Source organism: Cucurbita pepo, chromosome 17 (genome assembly GCF_057944985.1).
Source record: "Cucurbita pepo subsp. pepo isolate OVF chromosome 17, ASM5794498v1, whole genome shotgun sequence".
NCBI lineage: Eukaryota > Viridiplantae > Streptophyta > Magnoliopsida > Cucurbitales > Cucurbitaceae > Cucurbita > Cucurbita pepo.
This window is the reverse complement of record NC_141814.1, coordinates 1,187,717-1,205,145: the sequence shown is the minus strand read 5'-3', so window position 1 is coordinate 1,205,145 and position 17,429 is coordinate 1,187,717. Positions and strand designations below refer to the sequence as shown.

The 17,429-nt window shown below is 37.7% G+C and overlaps 2 protein-coding genes across 3 annotated transcripts; both read right to left on the bottom strand.

The window, feature by feature from the left end:
• Positions 1–997: 997 nt before the first annotated feature.
• Positions 998–9,436, bottom strand: LOC111778944 (putative ATP-dependent DNA helicase CHR12). The gene is made up of 12 exons (XM_023658957.2): positions 9,161–9,436; positions 8,398–8,554; positions 8,084–8,148; positions 7,633–7,821; positions 6,942–7,091; positions 6,216–6,611; positions 5,441–5,700; positions 5,038–5,253; positions 4,523–4,730; positions 4,293–4,440; positions 2,999–3,604; positions 998–2,049 (listed from the first exon to the last, which is right to left on the bottom strand). The coding sequence occupies exons 1-12, from the start codon at positions 9,341–9,343 to the stop codon at positions 1,340–1,342; spliced, it is 3,288 nt and encodes a 1,095-aa protein (XP_023514725.2). The 5' UTR covers positions 9,344–9,436; the 3' UTR covers positions 998–1,339.
• Positions 9,437–10,309: 873 nt separating this feature from the next.
• On the bottom strand, positions 10,310–15,798 carry LOC111785468 (protein phosphatase 2C 70). 2 transcript variants are annotated; one of them, XM_087119302.1, is made up of 14 exons: positions 15,526–15,668; positions 14,794–14,858; positions 14,510–14,696; positions 14,235–14,408; positions 13,958–14,133; positions 13,695–13,853; positions 12,527–12,670; positions 12,373–12,434; positions 11,800–11,935; positions 11,519–11,613; positions 11,284–11,399; positions 11,066–11,195; positions 10,714–10,768; positions 10,310–10,613 (listed from the first exon to the last, which is right to left on the bottom strand). In XM_087119302.1, exons 2-14 carry the CDS (start codon positions 14,794–14,796, stop codon positions 10,455–10,457), a joined length of 1,596 nt encoding a protein of 531 aa, XP_086975428.1. In that variant the 5' UTR covers positions 14,797–14,858; positions 15,526–15,668; the 3' UTR covers positions 10,310–10,454. The 2 variants fall into 2 exon arrangements, with proteins under 2 accessions (XP_086975428.1, XP_086975427.1); XM_087119301.1 differs by lacking the exon at positions 14,794–14,858 and having other exon boundaries at positions 15,526–15,798.
• Positions 15,799–17,429: the final 1,631 nt, after the last annotated feature.

Here is a 17,429-nt window from a genome sequence, read left to right as displayed (position 1 = left end):
ATGGGCCCACACTATCCTAATCAACCGTTGATCTAAGTTGACAAAAGTTTTGTTGCGGGGCCCACTTTCACAACTACGGGCGCATGTTTTCTCATATATTTAAAAAATTAGTTATTTTATTTAAATTATTTTAATTTAATATGATTTATTTTCTTACTAATCTTGCTTTATTTCAAATTCTTGCTTACCATATATTGATTTTTCATATATTTATGATATATTGAATAAAAATTGTCCTCCATTAATTTATTGCCTTTATTAAAATAATAAATTTTTTTTTTCAATTTAATGACCAGATGTGAAAAAATTAAGGTGGTTACCGTATAATGTACTAAATCAAGAGGTCAAAACTTCAAATGTTACAGTCTCATTTGCTGAACCATGAAAAGAACGTTCAAGATCCACTAAAAATGATGGCTCAAATTAATGTGTAATTTTAATATGTTTTGTTTTCACTCACATGTTTCTGGGTAAAATTCTTAAAATATCCTCAAATGAAACACGTTCTTATGATCAAGTCACCAAACACGTTCTTATGATCAAGTCACCAAAAAAAAAAAAAAAAAAAGAATGCATCTTATTGGTATATAAACCATAAATATTAGTTATTTTCAGTACTTATTAACAATAATTTAGTAGCTTCAAAATCAATCTTAATCGGATGTAATTTCGATCCATATACCCTTAATTTTCTCGAACGTCACATCTTATATGTAAGAAGTTCAATAGTGAACAACAAAAAGACCACGGGTTGGCTTAATGGTAATTTTTTTAACTTTCAAAATATCTATCTTCATCTATAAAATTTTAAAATGATTAATCTAGATATTATTATTACTATTTCTTAATATTTATTTACTCAATACTTCACAAACTAACTTGTGAGATCCTACCTTGGAAGAAGAAAAGAACGAAACATTTTTTATAAGGATATGAAAACCTCTTCCTAGCAGACGTGTTTTAAAAACCTCTCCTTAGCGTTATAGAGACCTTGAGGGAAAATTCAAAGACAATATCTACTAGCGGTGAGCTTGAGTTGTTACATAACTTGTGTGTAACCATGTGAGAGCGAGGTATCTATGTAAATATGTCCACCCACAAACTGCTGTGTGAAGCAAACATGAGAAATTTTACAGACACATTGAATGGATGGAGGTTGAATGGAGCCAATGAGGAAGAGCTCTTGACCACTGTCATTCATTTCTTGTCCTTCAAATGTTCGGCAAAGGGTTATCTATGGAGTATCAGTTGCTGAGCTGAACTTGGAGACGAAGCTGAAGTAATGGCGCTCTTACCCCATTTACGGGATCGATCAACCTCGACATTTTGAATAAAGAAATCAAGCCCATCCGTTTCCCCTTCCATTGGAGTTATGTCTAGGATCTGAAGAACTCTGGACATAGCTCGATCGCTTCTTCTTGTGTGCTTTCCACGTTATTACACATCGACTCCATTCACTTCCCGACTCGGCCAGGAATTCGTGTTTTCTAATACTCGTCCCCAGTTCTAACTTCTGTTCATCTGGGGTTGGCTCTAAACCAGACTTGTCTTCACTTGTTCCCTCACTCATTAGCGGCACGTTATCATCATATTCTATCAGCTTATCCTCTGCTCTTGTGCTGGTGATATTGCTGGTTGATGCACTGCCTTCACGTGTGGGAGTCTCTCTTCTATTTCCTTTCATTGAAAGGTTTGGAATTTCTCCATTTTCTACAGCCTTCATCCACTGCAAATCACTCAATGTATCCACATAAACCACCTCCTTTCTTTTTCGTTTTCCCGCAACACCGACAAGTTCCGAACCCTTGTTCTTCTCTTCATTACTGTCTGGTACTGAGTACACCCATTCAGGTACCTCGTGTTCTTCCATTAAACGAGATCTATATTTCTCCTTCTGTCGTCTTTCTTCATCCATTTTCTCAAACAGCCAAAATTCTTCGTCTGATCGAGCTGCAAGGCGATTGATTTCTCTCTCACTTGGTACATCAGTTCCAAGCGCGCTTGTTCCTCTACGCATAATCTCCTCCAACATCTCTCTTCGGTCTTGAGCTGAAAGAAACAGATGGAGGGAGAACCAAGAGAACAGAAAACCAGAAATTAATGTGCTGAAGGCAGTATATATAGTCATCGAACAATGTTGTTTATTCAATATTCAGCGTGAAACTAAATTCTTTTGGGTAAGAAATCGAGCTTTCATCGAGAAAAATGAAAGAATATATAAAAGCATACAAAAAACAGGCCGCAAAACGAGTCAAAACACTAAGTACTGAAAAGGACTTCAATCAAAAGAATCAATTCAAACCCATAACTACAGAAGAACCATTTAACAGATGCTGGACGCATTTACCTAACTACCTCCTAAACCTCCTCCACAGTCTCTCAACCTCCCCAAAAATTGTGTAACGGCCCAAGCCCACCGTTAGCAGATATTGTCCTCTTTGGACTTTTCCTTTCGGACTCCCCTCAAGGTTTTTAAAACGTGTCTGCTAGGGAGAGGTTTCCACACCCTTTTGTTTCGTTCTCCTCCCCAACCGATGTGAGATCTTACAATCCACCCTCCTTCGGGGCCCAATGTCCTCGCTGGCACTTGTTCCCTTCTTCAATCGATGTGGGACCCCCAATCCATCCCCTTTGGGGCCCAGCGTCCTTGCTGGCACACCACCTCGTGTCCACCCCCCTTCGAAGCTCAACCTCCTCACTGGTACGTCGTCCGGTGTGTGGCTCTGATACCATTTGTAACGGCCCAAACCCACCACTAGCAGATATTGTTCTCTTTGGGCTTTCCCTTTCGGGATTTCACTCAAGGTTTTTAAAACGCATCTGCTAGAGAGAGGTTACCACACTCTTATAAAGAGTGTTTCGTTCTCTTCCCAATCGATGTGAGATCTTACAAATTGTCAACCTCTCAAGTACAAAACAAGAAGGAAAGGAAAAAAAGGAAAAAACCTACCACTAGTTTTGAACAAAATGGCATTGTAAGGTAACTAAAATAACAAACCTGTTGAAGTTGTATTGAAAAGTCCAGCCTGGATAACCTTGGCATCAATCCCCATCTTCTGTTTTGCACGCTCCAGGATTACCTCTTCAACTGATCCAACACTGACCAGAACAAACACCCTTACTTCCTTTTTCTGACCGATGCGATGAGCCCGATCCTCTGCCTGCTGGTCCATTTGAGGATTCCAATCACTGTCAAAGATAATAACAGTATCTGCAGTTTGTAAGTTCAAACCTAAACCACCAGCCCGAGTACTTAGGAGAAACATGAAGACTGGAGAGTCTGGGGCATTAAATTGCTTGACTAAAGCCCCTCTTTCTTCAGTCTTTGTCGAACCATCAAGTCGCAGATATTTAAAGTCGTGGAGCTGAAGATAAATTTCAAGAATGTCCATAAGACGGGTCATTTGTGAGAAAAGCAGGACTCTATGCCCAGCTCTATGTAGCTTTGGGAGTAAACGATCCAGTAATTCAAATTTCCCAGAAGCTCTGATGATCTCCTCCTTCCGCCAAATATTATAATCTCCCAAAATAAAAAGATACGGATGATTACAACACTTCCTCAGCTGCATTGTTAAATTTTGTAGGGACTTTGATTTGCCAGAACCTGCCAAGGGAATAGTGTTCATTAATGTAGTGAAAAAATTTACATGAAACTGCAACCAGAGCATGCAAATAAATTAAAAAATACAGAAAAGATAAACCTAAATATATAGCCAGCGTCATAAGAGGGAGAAGAACGAAGCATTCTTTATAAGGGTGTGGAAACCTTTCCCTCGCAGATGCGTTTTAAAAACCTTGAGTAGAAGCCCAAAAGGACAAACCCAAAGAAGACAATATCTGCTAGCGGTGGGCTTGGGCTGTTACAAATCGTATCAAAGTCAGCCACCGGATGATGTGCCAACGAGGAGGTTGAGCCCCGAAGGGGGGTGGACACGAGGCAGTGTGCCAGCAAGGACGCTGGGCCCTGAAGGGAGTGGATTGGGGGTCCCACTCCCACATTGATTGGAGAAGGGAACGAAATGAGGACGCTACGCCCCGGGTGGATTGTGAGATCCCACATCAGTTGGAGAGGAGAATGAAACATTCTTTATAAGGGTGTGGAAACCTCTCCCTAGCATATGCGTTTTAAAATCCTTGAGGGAAAGCCCGAAAGGAAAAACCCAAATAAGACAATGTTTTACAAGGAATTTGGATGACCTTTTTACTGACAACAATATTTTCATTGCAACATGGTGCCCAACGGTTGAATAGAAAAATAAATGAAATTCCCAAGCTAAGTACATACAACATACCAGTGTCAACTCTGCCAATAGAAGTGACTTGTTGATAGTACACTTTCTGCCATGCTGACATATCACATTTGAGTATGACTTGTGACTTCTCGGGTAGATACTTCTCCACTTCATCCTTCTTCCTCCTCAATATGAATGGCCTAATAACCTAAAGGGAGATATATTAGAAAGCCAAACAAACAAAAAAAAATGAAAGCCTTAAACGTGGAAGAAAAGGAAATAGACAATACATGATGCAGACGGCGAATAATCAGTAACTCTTCTTCATCAGTCAGAGTAACATCACTCCGATCTGCAAATGGCGCATTAAACCACTCCTGGAAATTCTGGACAGAATTAAATATATGGGGCAGGAGAAAATTAAGCAGGGACCATAATTCCTGCAAACTGTTCTGGATAGGTGTACCAGTTAAGAGAAGTCTACGTTTGATCTGGTAGCTGCAAACAGGGAAATGTTTCAAATATATAAAAATCTAACTTCTATGCTTTAATTCATAAAATTTGAAGGACAATTAAGGCGTGATTTTGATAAAAGTATCTCCTACAGTAAAAAAAAAAAATATATATATATATATATAGAAAAGAAAACTAAATAAACAAGCTCTCCGGGAAAAGTATATTTCGGCCAAAAAGAAAGAGACCTACCCTTAACAGATGCTACTAAAAAATATTTCAAGCTCGGAAAGAAAATAGTACTTGATATACCGAGGTAAAGAAAACGACATGTCTGGTATTAGTATCATACCCTGCAAGTGTTTGTGCAAGAGCACAATCACGATTTTTCAGCCGGTGACCTTCATCAACAATCATATAATACCAATGTACTTTCTTCAAAAATGATTTATCTCGCATAATGAGATCATAATGTGTAATCAAGACACAAAATTTTCCTTCGCTCAACAGCTCCTCCTTTATAGCCTTTCTCTCCTCCTGACGCCCGTCGTAAAGAACAGCAACAATACTGGAATTGAAACAAAAACGAGAATGATTCCAAAGTGAAAATAATCGCACATGTACACGCCTCTAGGAACAAAATGCATTATTCAAATATGAATATTGCATATTTAACAAGCTACAGGCACAGATATTGACGGCCAAGAGAACGAAAAGAATGTGCTAGAGAGATGAGGGAAAAAATTATTCCGAACCTCGGGGCCCATGTTGTGAATTCATGAATCCAGTTTGGCAGTACTGCCTTGGGAGCAACTATTAGATGAGGTCCAGTCACATCCTTATATTCCATGAGGTAGGCTATCAATGAGATTGTTTGTATTGTTTTTCCCAGTCCCATTTCATCAGCCAATATTCCATTCAGATTGTTATTGAATAACGAAACCATCCACTGAAGTCCTTCTATTTGGTAGGGCCTCAACTCTCCTCCTTGTAGCATGGAAGGCTGCTCAGTCACCTGTAGAATTGAATTATTGGTCAGACTTCCCAATTCATAGAAGGTTCTAACAGCTCAGTGACCTGTAGAATTATAGTAATTTGATTCTAGGTTCTTCTAAAACTCTTGGGAAATATGCATTAAAAAAGAGAGATTGAATTAATTTGAAATAATGCACCAGCAATCAAACAGATGAAAATGTAAAAGAGTACGAGAAAATATAGAACAGAGAGGAAAGTATATATTTTTTCTAAGTTCGAGTTCAACGACTACGGGGTGGAGGATCAACTTTTGGGATGGTAAATGATGTCGTCTACTGAACTATGCTTGGATGGGCAAGTTAGCAATATCTTATAAACTATCAGAATTTACTTTCACTTAAACTGAAGTATACATTCAGAGAATGAACTTAATAGGATTTCAAACGTTCATTAAGTCCTGAATTCCACGTAGTGTAACATGAAGATTATGGATCAGAAAAATGGATCCACCATACAAGATAAAAGCAATACAATACATATGAATTTCTTGGGTACCTTTTCCTGAATTGAATGAATTGCAGAGTTATATTGTCGCTGCCCTTCAAGCAAATCACCACTTTCATCATTGCGGTCAGAATCAATGGCATCTAAATCTTCATCCATGAGTAAATCTTGAGGGGTTGCAATCTTTGAAGAATCCAAATCGGTTAAATCAACATCAGATTCATCCAAGGCCTCAATGCCATCAGAGAGTTTAGAATCTTTCTGTCTTTGAACGGCAGCACCCAAGTTAACAAGTAGTTTGTTTGTTTCTTCAAGAAGTGTTGTTAATCGTTCATTCTTGCTCTCCTTAACCAATCTCATGTAAGCTTCTTGATCATCTGCCTTTAGTGCTTGGAACCTCAATTTTTCTGCCCTTGTAGCACGTTGCCTTTGTCTTCCATGCCATGCCTGTCATAATATCATGTGATGGATCATTTTTCAAGGTGCAAGATAATTGAAAGACTGCTGTCATCCCAGCAACTTTTCTAAATCATGTATAATTTATGTTCACTCCTAGAAATACCAATAACATCCACTCATCATGTCTACCCAACAAGCGCAGTTCATTGTCCTAACCCCTATCTACCAGCCAAGAGCCAACCATAATTAACCCCTCCCTCCTACATATGTAAAATGCACCAGGGCTGAATTGTATATTAGAAGAATAGTTCCTAGTAAAAGAATCTCCTCTTTGCAAAATCAAATTCAAGAAACGGACAGAATTTAAAGAGGCAATACCTGAACTCCGTCATTTCTCTGTTTCCGACGTTTTATAGAAGCTTGAATTTGTAAATGGAATTCACGAACAGCATTCAGTATCTCAGCAAAAAACTTTCTTTTCCTAGTCTCGATTTGGCTCTTCTCCTCCTCTTCTAACCTTGATGTCCTCTGCAAAAACAAGTTTCTTCTATATCATTACGACAAGCAATTGCATTGGAGATAATATGTCTTTTCCTTTTTCGTACACAAAATCATATATTTTTTCTAATTGTTTCTTGAGCTAACACTTTCTCATGATTCTCCAAGTTTGCATGAGCATTTGTTGGATATGCATTTTTTTTGGACAGAAAGTGGTATATTTCATAAGAACAAGTATATGCAAGGGCGATAGAAAAAGGCATCAACCCAAGGCTCCAAATATACCTAGGAGATCACAAAAATTACTCAAGTTGGCATTACTTAAAGAAGCCCTGTACTGAATAAAGTCCCAAGTTTCACACCCCCAAGATAAAAATTATGACAGAAAGTCTATGATTCCTTTCCAGCCAAATGTTGCATATGCATTTTTAATCAGCTTTTAATAGCCAAAAATGAACCCCTAGAGTAACTGTAAAGTAACAGTCTATATGTATATCACCCATGGTGCACAGAGTCAAATATTCGGAGGAACGTGAAAGAAAAACATAAATGATTGTCAAAGGAAAATAACCTCAGCATCCCGCTTCCTCCACAATTGATCATCAGCTTCCAAGGCAAAAGCATCTCCTATGCCATATGGTGGACGGTGCAATCGCATCATGCCCCAATCAAATAATTGTTTGTCTGGATGTGCACAAGTTGCTCGAAGCCAGTACTCTGAACTTACATGAGATCGTACCTTTCTTTGCAAATCTAGTAACTGCCATGAAATGACTGCATCGATCAATACCGGAAGAGATTGTGTACAGGCATACCGATTTATCATCATCAACAAAATGTCAATACTCAAGCTATGCAACATATAACCAATATGTTGACTGGATGTTTTAATATTTAAGCCAAATTTGGACAACTGTTAACAAAAAATCATTAAAATAAACACTACGTAAAGCTTTTCTTGGAGGAGGAAAGTATACACAATCAAACCAAGACGTGAAAAATACTTTCAACAGCAAGATTACCTTTAACCCATACAGTTCATGTAAGCACTTTGTTTGTAAGTTCTCCCCTCTACTCGAAGGCAACTCTGGATCAAGATTAGTACATAAACAAGTAACAAACAAAGAGTCATTGAACGGACCGTTAACCAACAGCTCCAAGCAAGCAATAGAGAAATAAGTCATAACCGCTAATGCAGCACAACACATAAATGTCGTGCTTCTGTTCACACGTTATTATAATTAACACTGTTATTTTCTGAGTTTGGCATTAAGGAGCAATGGCCTACAGAGCATGATGAGAAGGAAAGTTCAATAACTCAAATTGTATCAATCACCTTCTAGATCATTCAACCGGTGTTGTATGCAACCTCGATAACGCTCTTCTCTTGAACGTTCCAACCCAGAACCAGTTATGCAACTTGAACGCTGCTTTGCCAAAGCATCTCTAAGGTCAGTCAATATATCCTCTTGAACAGAATCTATAAGTTCATCCTGTACCAGGAACATCAATACAGCATTCAAAATGTTAATAGGCATAGTAACAATCAGAAAAACAACACAATATTGATTGTACACAAAATAAATTATTTCCTCAACTACTTCTAGAATACCCTAAATTGTCACCTTCCTATAAACTTGTAACATTGGCTCAACCAAGATGTGTTTAAACATTCACAAAAGAAAAAGAAAATCCATATCTTCACATTTACCATCTTGCAACAGTTAAGCCATTACACAAACTAACTAGAGTCTAGACATAAGTTAATATCTCAAGTTACATGTACAATGTGTTTAACATTTCTAAACCTTCACAATTGGCCACCCTACATCTATTAATCCATTACACATAACCAACTGCACTCTAGACATGAGTTAACACGTCAACATTCCACAAAAGAAATCGGTAAGTAAACGAGAAGGCCACAATTACAGCAGCAAACGCAAGCATAATTGAAAAAAAAAAAACCCAATTCACCAAAATCACCAAGCAAAAAAAATGAACAAACCAGACAAAACCCTAACGCAAGAGCCGGAGAATTCCACAACCGACAACATCGAAAACCAAAAACACATAGACAGAGAATCGAGAATGAATACCGAATAAATCCGAGCACCGGTTTGTTCATGGTGAGGAGCGGAATAAATAGAAGAAACAGCTTGAAAGAGGTCGGGAGGAAGCGGGAGGTTCCGGGAGAGGAAATTGAGAGCAGAAATGAGGGATTTGGTGGAGTGAAGGTGGTCGAGGGAAGCGAGGTCGGTGTCGAGATGAGCCATGTTCATGGCGGGAGAGGATGAAGACGGGGTATTTATATTTAACGAATTAAAATTGAATGAAACAAAGAGAGAAAATTAGTTTTTTTTTTTTTTTTTTTGGTCTGTTCTCTTCTGTGATTCTTGTGCGTGTGCTTGCTGCCGGCAGAGCCTCAGCTACTTCCCCAGAGCTCTTGATTTGAAATGTCCATAATGCCCTTCACCTTCCATAAAATTTTTTATTTAGTATTATTTTTTTAAAATTTTTTTTTTTTCCAAATTTTTCATTAATACTCTTAGGACTTATCTATCCCGAGTAAAAAACAAGTTGTCTTTTACACTCACTTCTTTAAACATCTTATTCTTGTTGTGTGTTCAAGTCATCAGGTGAAGATAAAGAATGAGGGGATTTGAGGGGATTTCCTTATCTAATCCCTCTCGAGAGTTTAAAATTGGGAATTCCTTTGATGAGCACTAAAAACTAGATCAATTCCATACAATTCAGGCTAGCAAAATCCATCTTTAGATAGATCTTATTCCTCGTGACATGAAGATAACTTCATTCCACTCGATCATAGGTTTTGTTGGTATCTATTTTCAACGCTACCCCACCCGTCTTTACCTTTCCTCCTAAGGTCCTCCCAAGGTAAGAAGGGTGTATTGTCACATGGGTTGGAGAGGAAAACGAAGCATTAGAGTGTGAAAACATTTCCCTAGCAAACGCGTTTTAAAACCTTGAGAGAAAGCCCGGGAAGGAAACCTTAAAATGACAATCTACTAACAGTGAACTTGGGTTGTTACACATTGTCTCCATCTATAGAACGTCATGTCATATTTCTGATAGAACAAAGTATGCACTCCATCCAGCCATAACGCTTTGGTCGGGTGGCATCGCCTTAAGGGCCAGCTCCACCTCTGCCATGGAACTCCTTGGTTAGCTCAGTATCCTGAAAATATGACACCTTTCTCTAAAGAGACTGCACACAATGTAAGATGTGAATAATTTGCCAACGCGTAATCCCATTTGGCTTCTTTATATATAAGGGTTTGGTAATGCCCAAAAGAATAAAGTTCAGAAAATTATACAAATATTACAATTGCTAAGGCCACTGCTACAACATTTGTAATACATAATTATTTATCATGGTTCAACTTTACAAGTGATTCTATGAGAAACGTCAAAATCTAAGAAAATAATAGAAGTGTTATCTTTTGTACGCAGTGTTCTAGCCTCGCCCAACAAAAAATTGGCTATCTTTTCGGCCGACTTTTCTGCACCTGTGGAGTATCTTTCCCTAGCCTGTGCAGCAGCAGAAGCAGCAGCAATTCACAATCACTTCAGTTGAAACAGATATCAAATATGGAGGTCAATATTAAACAGCAGTACAAAGAAATGGCACCTGAAGGACCAGCTGAATTGCCTTCTTCACACCAATCACATCCCAAAAGCCATCACTGTGATTTTAGCAGAATCCCAAGTTAAATTTCGAACTTCACTGTTCTTGTAGCTATAAAGCTATCATGTTATTCGTTGAATTCTAATATGTGAGGCAAGGAGTTCAAACATCTGACCTTTTAGTCAAGGTAATAGTGTCGTTTTAAATATATAAAAGCTAGCATGTTATTCGTTCAGTTCTCTAACGTGTGGGGGTGGGGTGGGGTGGGGTGTTTGAACTTTTGACCTTTTGGTAGTCGTAGTGACATATCTTAATCCGCTGAAGTATACTCAGGTTGATATTTAAGTAAAATCACCTTGCCATCACCGCAAAAGCTTTGCTTCCTTGATCTACATGGACAACTTCGCTAATATAAGGTTCTGAACTGAAGCGATGGTCTTGTTGTTTAAGAAACTTATCACCAAGCATCCTTGCAAGGTTCAAGCCTGAGCCAGGGAGGCAATGTGTAAAGCAACATGACCAACATCCAAAAATAGCTATTTGCTAATAATGTGAAGACAGATTTTTCATTACCACACAAGCGTGTCTCCCCATCTTTCAATGGTTCTCCTGCTTGTTCTATTCGGAGTCTTTCTGAATAGCTAGTTATCCTGTGGTCTTCTGTCATCCTTATAAGCTTCCCATGAACACTGAAATTAAAAAGATAGTAACAGGTCAGTAAAACCTTTTTTCTTATCAATTTTTATTGATCAAGAGTAATTTAGAAATGATTATAAATAAGAGGGAGGGAGAAACTATAAACACATACTTCACAACACAAGCAGAGTCCCCGACATTCGCACATTGCACGAAGTAATTATCGTCATTATCAGCCCACACCAAAAGCACCGTGGCAGTACAACCCTGGAAGGAAAGATGTTGGTTAGAGCTATTAACATTTTAAAACAATTATTGCCAGCAACTATCCTAAAGAAGTTCAAATAAAATAAAATAACCCCTTTGTGCAAATAAAAATGGCATTGCTGTAGTGTCTATGGACCCTGCACCATGCTTCTGTTGATAAAATTCATAAAGAGAAAGTGAAAAAACCTCATAATAGTGATTCATGCAAGCTTCAGTCTGAGAAAATGCTTCTCTAAGAACATCTGAAGCATCACAAAGAGATACTACCCTCTCCCTCTTTAGTGGATCAGATAGAATTGTGGCGACCTTCTCCGGAAGAATCCTAGAAGTCAAAATATTTGACGATTAGTACAGTAGCAAGTACAAGCCCACCACACAATTAGTACAGGAAACTACAACGATCTTCAAATGATTGAACACAGTTATTCTCATGTCAAAGTCAAACAAGACAGAAGCTCAAATTGCAAATGTCGACATACTGTCGATCAAACTCAAATTCCAGAAAACTTTAACAGATACATATACTTCGGTGACTCGTCAATTTTATATCTCCATACAATGCACCCTAGGCATAACCAGTCTGAGAACAATTTAAAAATGGTTCATCACGCTTTCTATCAAATACATTACAAACGTCATACTGAAGTTTCTGCAAGTTTTTGTGGTATATAAATGCCAAATATCTTCATGTTTCTTTTAGGTTCATTCGGAAAGTAATAATAATAAGCAGAAACACTGAAGTTAAAAACAGATACTAACTCGCTAGCAGATTTGGCAGCCCCTACTCCACTATGTCCATCGCAGATACCAAAGAGTCCAAACTGCCAGATAAACATCCATGCAAAGTAAGCTGTTTTGGCATGCATGGTGTTATTAATAAAAAGAAAAATACACAAATTGCCAGGACCAAAACCTGATCAACCCCAGGAAGAGGCCATTGATAATAGCAAACATCTTCCATGGCAAATTTCTTTCCACCTCGACGTAACGCCATTGGATCTGAAGCCATCCCAACTCCAAAAGGAATATGGCTCTCAATCTCAGATGTAATTTGAACCTGCCAAAGAGGGAAAATATGATATATATATATAAACCCAGGTTCTTAATAAAAAAAACTCTAATCCCGAACCTTACTGTAACTTTCAGAAAAAATGGAATGGCTTTTTAAGTTAAGGGTATAGCCACACAAACAAAGATCACTTCTGAATATCCACACAAACATAAAAATGATAATTTTATGTTTCAAGTAAATCAAGGTTAAAAGGTCGGAATTAAATCTCCTCACAACTCAAAAGCAATGAACTCAATTTAAGGAATCAATAAGGCAAGCCAAGGAAATTACAAAATCAGTTGGGATCAATCAAGGAAGAATTATCATTACAAAAACAAAATAATAATAAAAATCATATAATTAGAGAGAGCTATAAAGGTAGGCTATTAAGTCTAAGATGTCCAAATCTCGATACAATTCCTAGAAGTATCATTAAACACCTACAAGAAATAGCTCGTGAGATGAAAAAATTGTTCTTGGAAAGCACCAAGTCATATTAAAATCTTGCAAGAGAGAAACCCAATGCATACAGAAACACTGAAGCAAATATAACATATGTAGTCTGCTAGAGGAAATGTTGTAGAGAGATGCCTTTCTTAGTAATGATGTAATCATAATATATCATAGTGTAGAAGTTCCTGGAGAGGAACTTCATACGATGGATGAAAGCATATTAATCTCTTCAGAGTTGTGGTAGAAACAGATAAGATCATTTCCAGAAATAATCAACCATTTCATACTCGAGGATAAATACTACCATAATGGAATTTTCCTTCTATAACCTGGATTGTGTTCCACCATGTGCAACTCAACTAATGTTATGTCACAACTATACTTGAAAACAATTGGTGTTGTTGAACTTGTAAGATTTTAAATATCTTAATAAGTGGTTCCACAGTTCGAACCCATGACCTCGAAAACATATGCCCTTACAGTTTTCCACTTCTACTACTAAGTCAAACCATGATAGTTCCTACTATAAAAGAAAATTAACACATTAAGTAACAAAAACAGGGGCAAGTCAACTTACATACACAGTGGAGCTTGTACCAAGAGTTATAACATCTCCACTAGCAAGCTCAACTGGGTCACTCAACTGTCTAATTCCAGAATCGGGATTGCTGATTGGTTGAGAATTTAATAAGGTCCCATTTAAGCTACCCAGGTCCACAAGCTCCCATTTCATATTCTGCAGACAAATTAATAGTTTTAGTAATAAGCAGAACACACGTTGGTAGAACAAACTTAAATGTAGATTGTAATTAGGTGATGAACCCCTATATGAATAATTACATTTAGATTCCATTTTATTGAGGCATGCTTCCCTGAAACTTCTGAATCCTTTAGCTGTATATCACTAGGAGGTGCTCTTCCAAGGGTCAACTGGAGCCTAGATGTGTCCGCAGAATGTATGGAATAGCGCACTCCACGAGAAGGACCGGAGGTAACCTCCAAAGTGAGGTAACTTCCTGCACTTCTAACAGAAAGATATGAAGGTATGTTTTACGTACTCGCATACATTACATGTGATAATAGCCTCACGGAATAAATGAATGAGATGATAAATTACTTCCATGTGAGATAACTTGACTTGCAGACTCGTGGGGTTGATCACTTCCTATGCTTGGTTTCGCATGCTTTCGAACTTCTGGAATCTGGCTTGTGAAATATGAACGTTTAAGTGTTTGACCAACAGAAATATCGTCTAAAGGATCAGCAACTACATCTGGAACCAATCTATCACCTGAGAGAAATGAATAAATAACCCATGAAAAATTGAGCATTAATTAACCTTATACAATGAGAAAGGTGCTTAAGAAACATTGACAAAACAGAAGCAAATACCCTGACATAAATGGGGAGACGCAGCAGGTAGTCTTTGCTTGTGGATCAATCCGTGTAAACTTGGGGACCGAAAATGCCCATCAGTTTGAAGTGCACCCTCCAAATCATAATCTCTCGGAAGTTCATTGATTTGGTTTTGAGTGACAACCGCAGCATCAGAGACAAGGGGTCTCTCAAGGTCATGAACCTGAAAGAAAACATGGGAGGTAGCGATATGTAAAGATACTTAAGAAGACGGTGGCGTCATATATATCATAAAACTACAAATATATGATTCTACCAACCATGATCACAGGACATTCCTTTTATCAATGTTTCCTTTAAGGAGATAAAGAGATCACAGGGCATTCTACATGAAAAAATAGAATAAAATAATCACATAACAAAGGATTTTAATCAATATAATAGAAACTAACATATTTCATCAATTTCTTTTTTTTAAAAAAAGTGCAGTGGAATCTAAATCACACCGGATTAATGTCAAACAAAGGAGAAATCAAGTCAATAAAAAAATGTTATCGGTAATCATTATATCATGCAGACAGGCTGGTGAATGATAACTAAAGTTAAAAAGTCATATTTTACAGAGCCGAATCTCGTAAGAGCTTAATCCAGCTATTAGGAAGCGAAGAAAGAAGCTCGTTAAGGGAAGCTGTAAACATAAAGCCATTAGCTACACAACATAAGAATCAAAAATTGTTTCACATAATGGATTCCAGTTGTTCGCTCCAACATTTCCATATAAAGATCACCGCTCAAACAGAAAACCAACGCCAACTTCGAGCAAAACTACCAACACCCATCAATTTAAAATTCACCCCCATCATAAGAAGTGAACTGATCGAGCCAAAAACAGATGAACGAGAAGCATCCAACCAACCCCCAACAGCTTGATCGCGAATTTATATGATTGTACAAACTATCCGCAATCAACCGGCGCCAGAAAACGAATAATGTGAGGGGAAAAGGAACAGCAGAAACATAGAAAAACGAAAAGATGAAAAGAAAAAGAAAACCTTGATGGTGCGAGAAAGGGAATAGGAAAAGAAGCGCCATGGTTTGCAGGCAACGAGGAGGATGAATAGGAGGAGGAGGAGGAGAAGCAGCATAAGGAGAAGAACAGCGACAATGCGCCCTGGTATCTCCATCGTCATCGCTCTCTCTCCCCTGTGAGGAAACAGATTCGCCTGGGCCTGTGGTTATGGCGAGAAGGTCGCTTTGAAATGGTCGCACTCCCATCGCCCAAAATGGGTCCGTGCCCCTTGGCCGCCCAAGCCCCAACCTAACTCCACCCAAGTTTGGCATATACCAATACGTTCACAAGTAAAAGTAAATAAAACACCTAAATTTAAAAATAAATAAATAATTCAATAAATTTATAACCTTTCGTTAAAAAATTAAAAATATATATAATTTTTTTAAAAATTTATTAAATAATCAATCCGCTTTGACCCATCACGTCCTCGTTAGCGTATGTCTGGCTGGCTCTTAAACCATTTATAACATCGTAAGCCCACCGCTAGCAAAATATTGTTTGTTTTTGTCCGTTATATATCATCGTCAATCTCACAGTTTTAAAACGCATCTACTAAAAAGAGGTTTCCACACCCTATATATATATAATAAACACGTGTTTAACACAAATATTTGAAGAATAAATAATTATAATTTTGATTTTATAATTTAATGAAGGAAATGAAACTAAATAATAAATTAGGTTGATGAAAGGTCGTTTTTATGAAATCTAATCCCATCGTGACACGTGGGCCCCACAAATCATAATATGCCGATTCGTGATTTGCGGATGTTAAAGTGGGCCGCTAAGTCAGGCCAGCGCTTGCATATTGTTTTGGGCCTTTCTTTAATAACTCATGGGCCTTTTAAATTCGGCCCATCTTAAATGACCAAGAATGAATTTTAAGTATTTTAGGTCTGTGCTAGCGAGTACGTTAGGACCCCTATATTACAAATGGTATCATAACCAAACTTCGGGTGGTGTGCCAGCAAGGACGCTAGTCTCTCTCTATTACAAAAGGTAAGGTGGCGTGCTACTAAGGCAACCCTAATCCCCAGCCCAACGATCCAAGCTTTTGTTTAACAAAGAACCCTTGAATCAAAGTAATTAACACCTCCTTATACGAAATTTGAATCGACCAAGAGATAGACGAGAATTAGATTATCTCTTACGATCCGAAGATCTAGAAGTAAGATTTGGAAACCTTGTTCTAAATTGAGTCACTTCACAATCTAACTTGATCAATGTTTGATTGAATGGCTCGAGTGCAATTCTACTACAAGAATTGCTTGAAACTTAGAAATGGCAAATATGATGCTCGAATTTCTAAGAGAAACGTCTCAATTTGAGATTTGAATTTTACATAACATATTGTGGGTATTTATAGTCTCTCGACAAAAGACGTTTGTGGATGGGATTTATTCCCGATCCCCTTTAATCTCCACAAAAGAATAAGTCAAATTGATCATTTCGTGTAGGTTTGAATCGACATTTTTTTTTTAATCTTCTTGGCAATAGGTCCATTTGGAACACCGTGATTCTTATCACGTGCCAGCGAGGACATTAGAACCTCTCAATTACAAATGATATCAGAGCCAGGCATCAGACGATGTGCTAGCGCGAGGACGTTGGACTCTGTACTACAAATGGTATCATAATCAGAGACCGAGCGGTGTGTCAGTAAAAAACGCTAATCCTAAAGGGAAGGATTGCGAGATCCCGAGGAAAACAAAGTAAAAAGATATAATATTGGCTTTTTGAGTAGTCTTTTGTTTGGCTATGAATTGGAATCTCTAGTCTTTCCCCATAAAGTCTAGATTTCTATAAATAAATTTGAATGGTCAATAAAAGAAAATAAAAAAAAAAATTATTCCAAAGTTTAAACTTTATAAACCTTTTATTAAA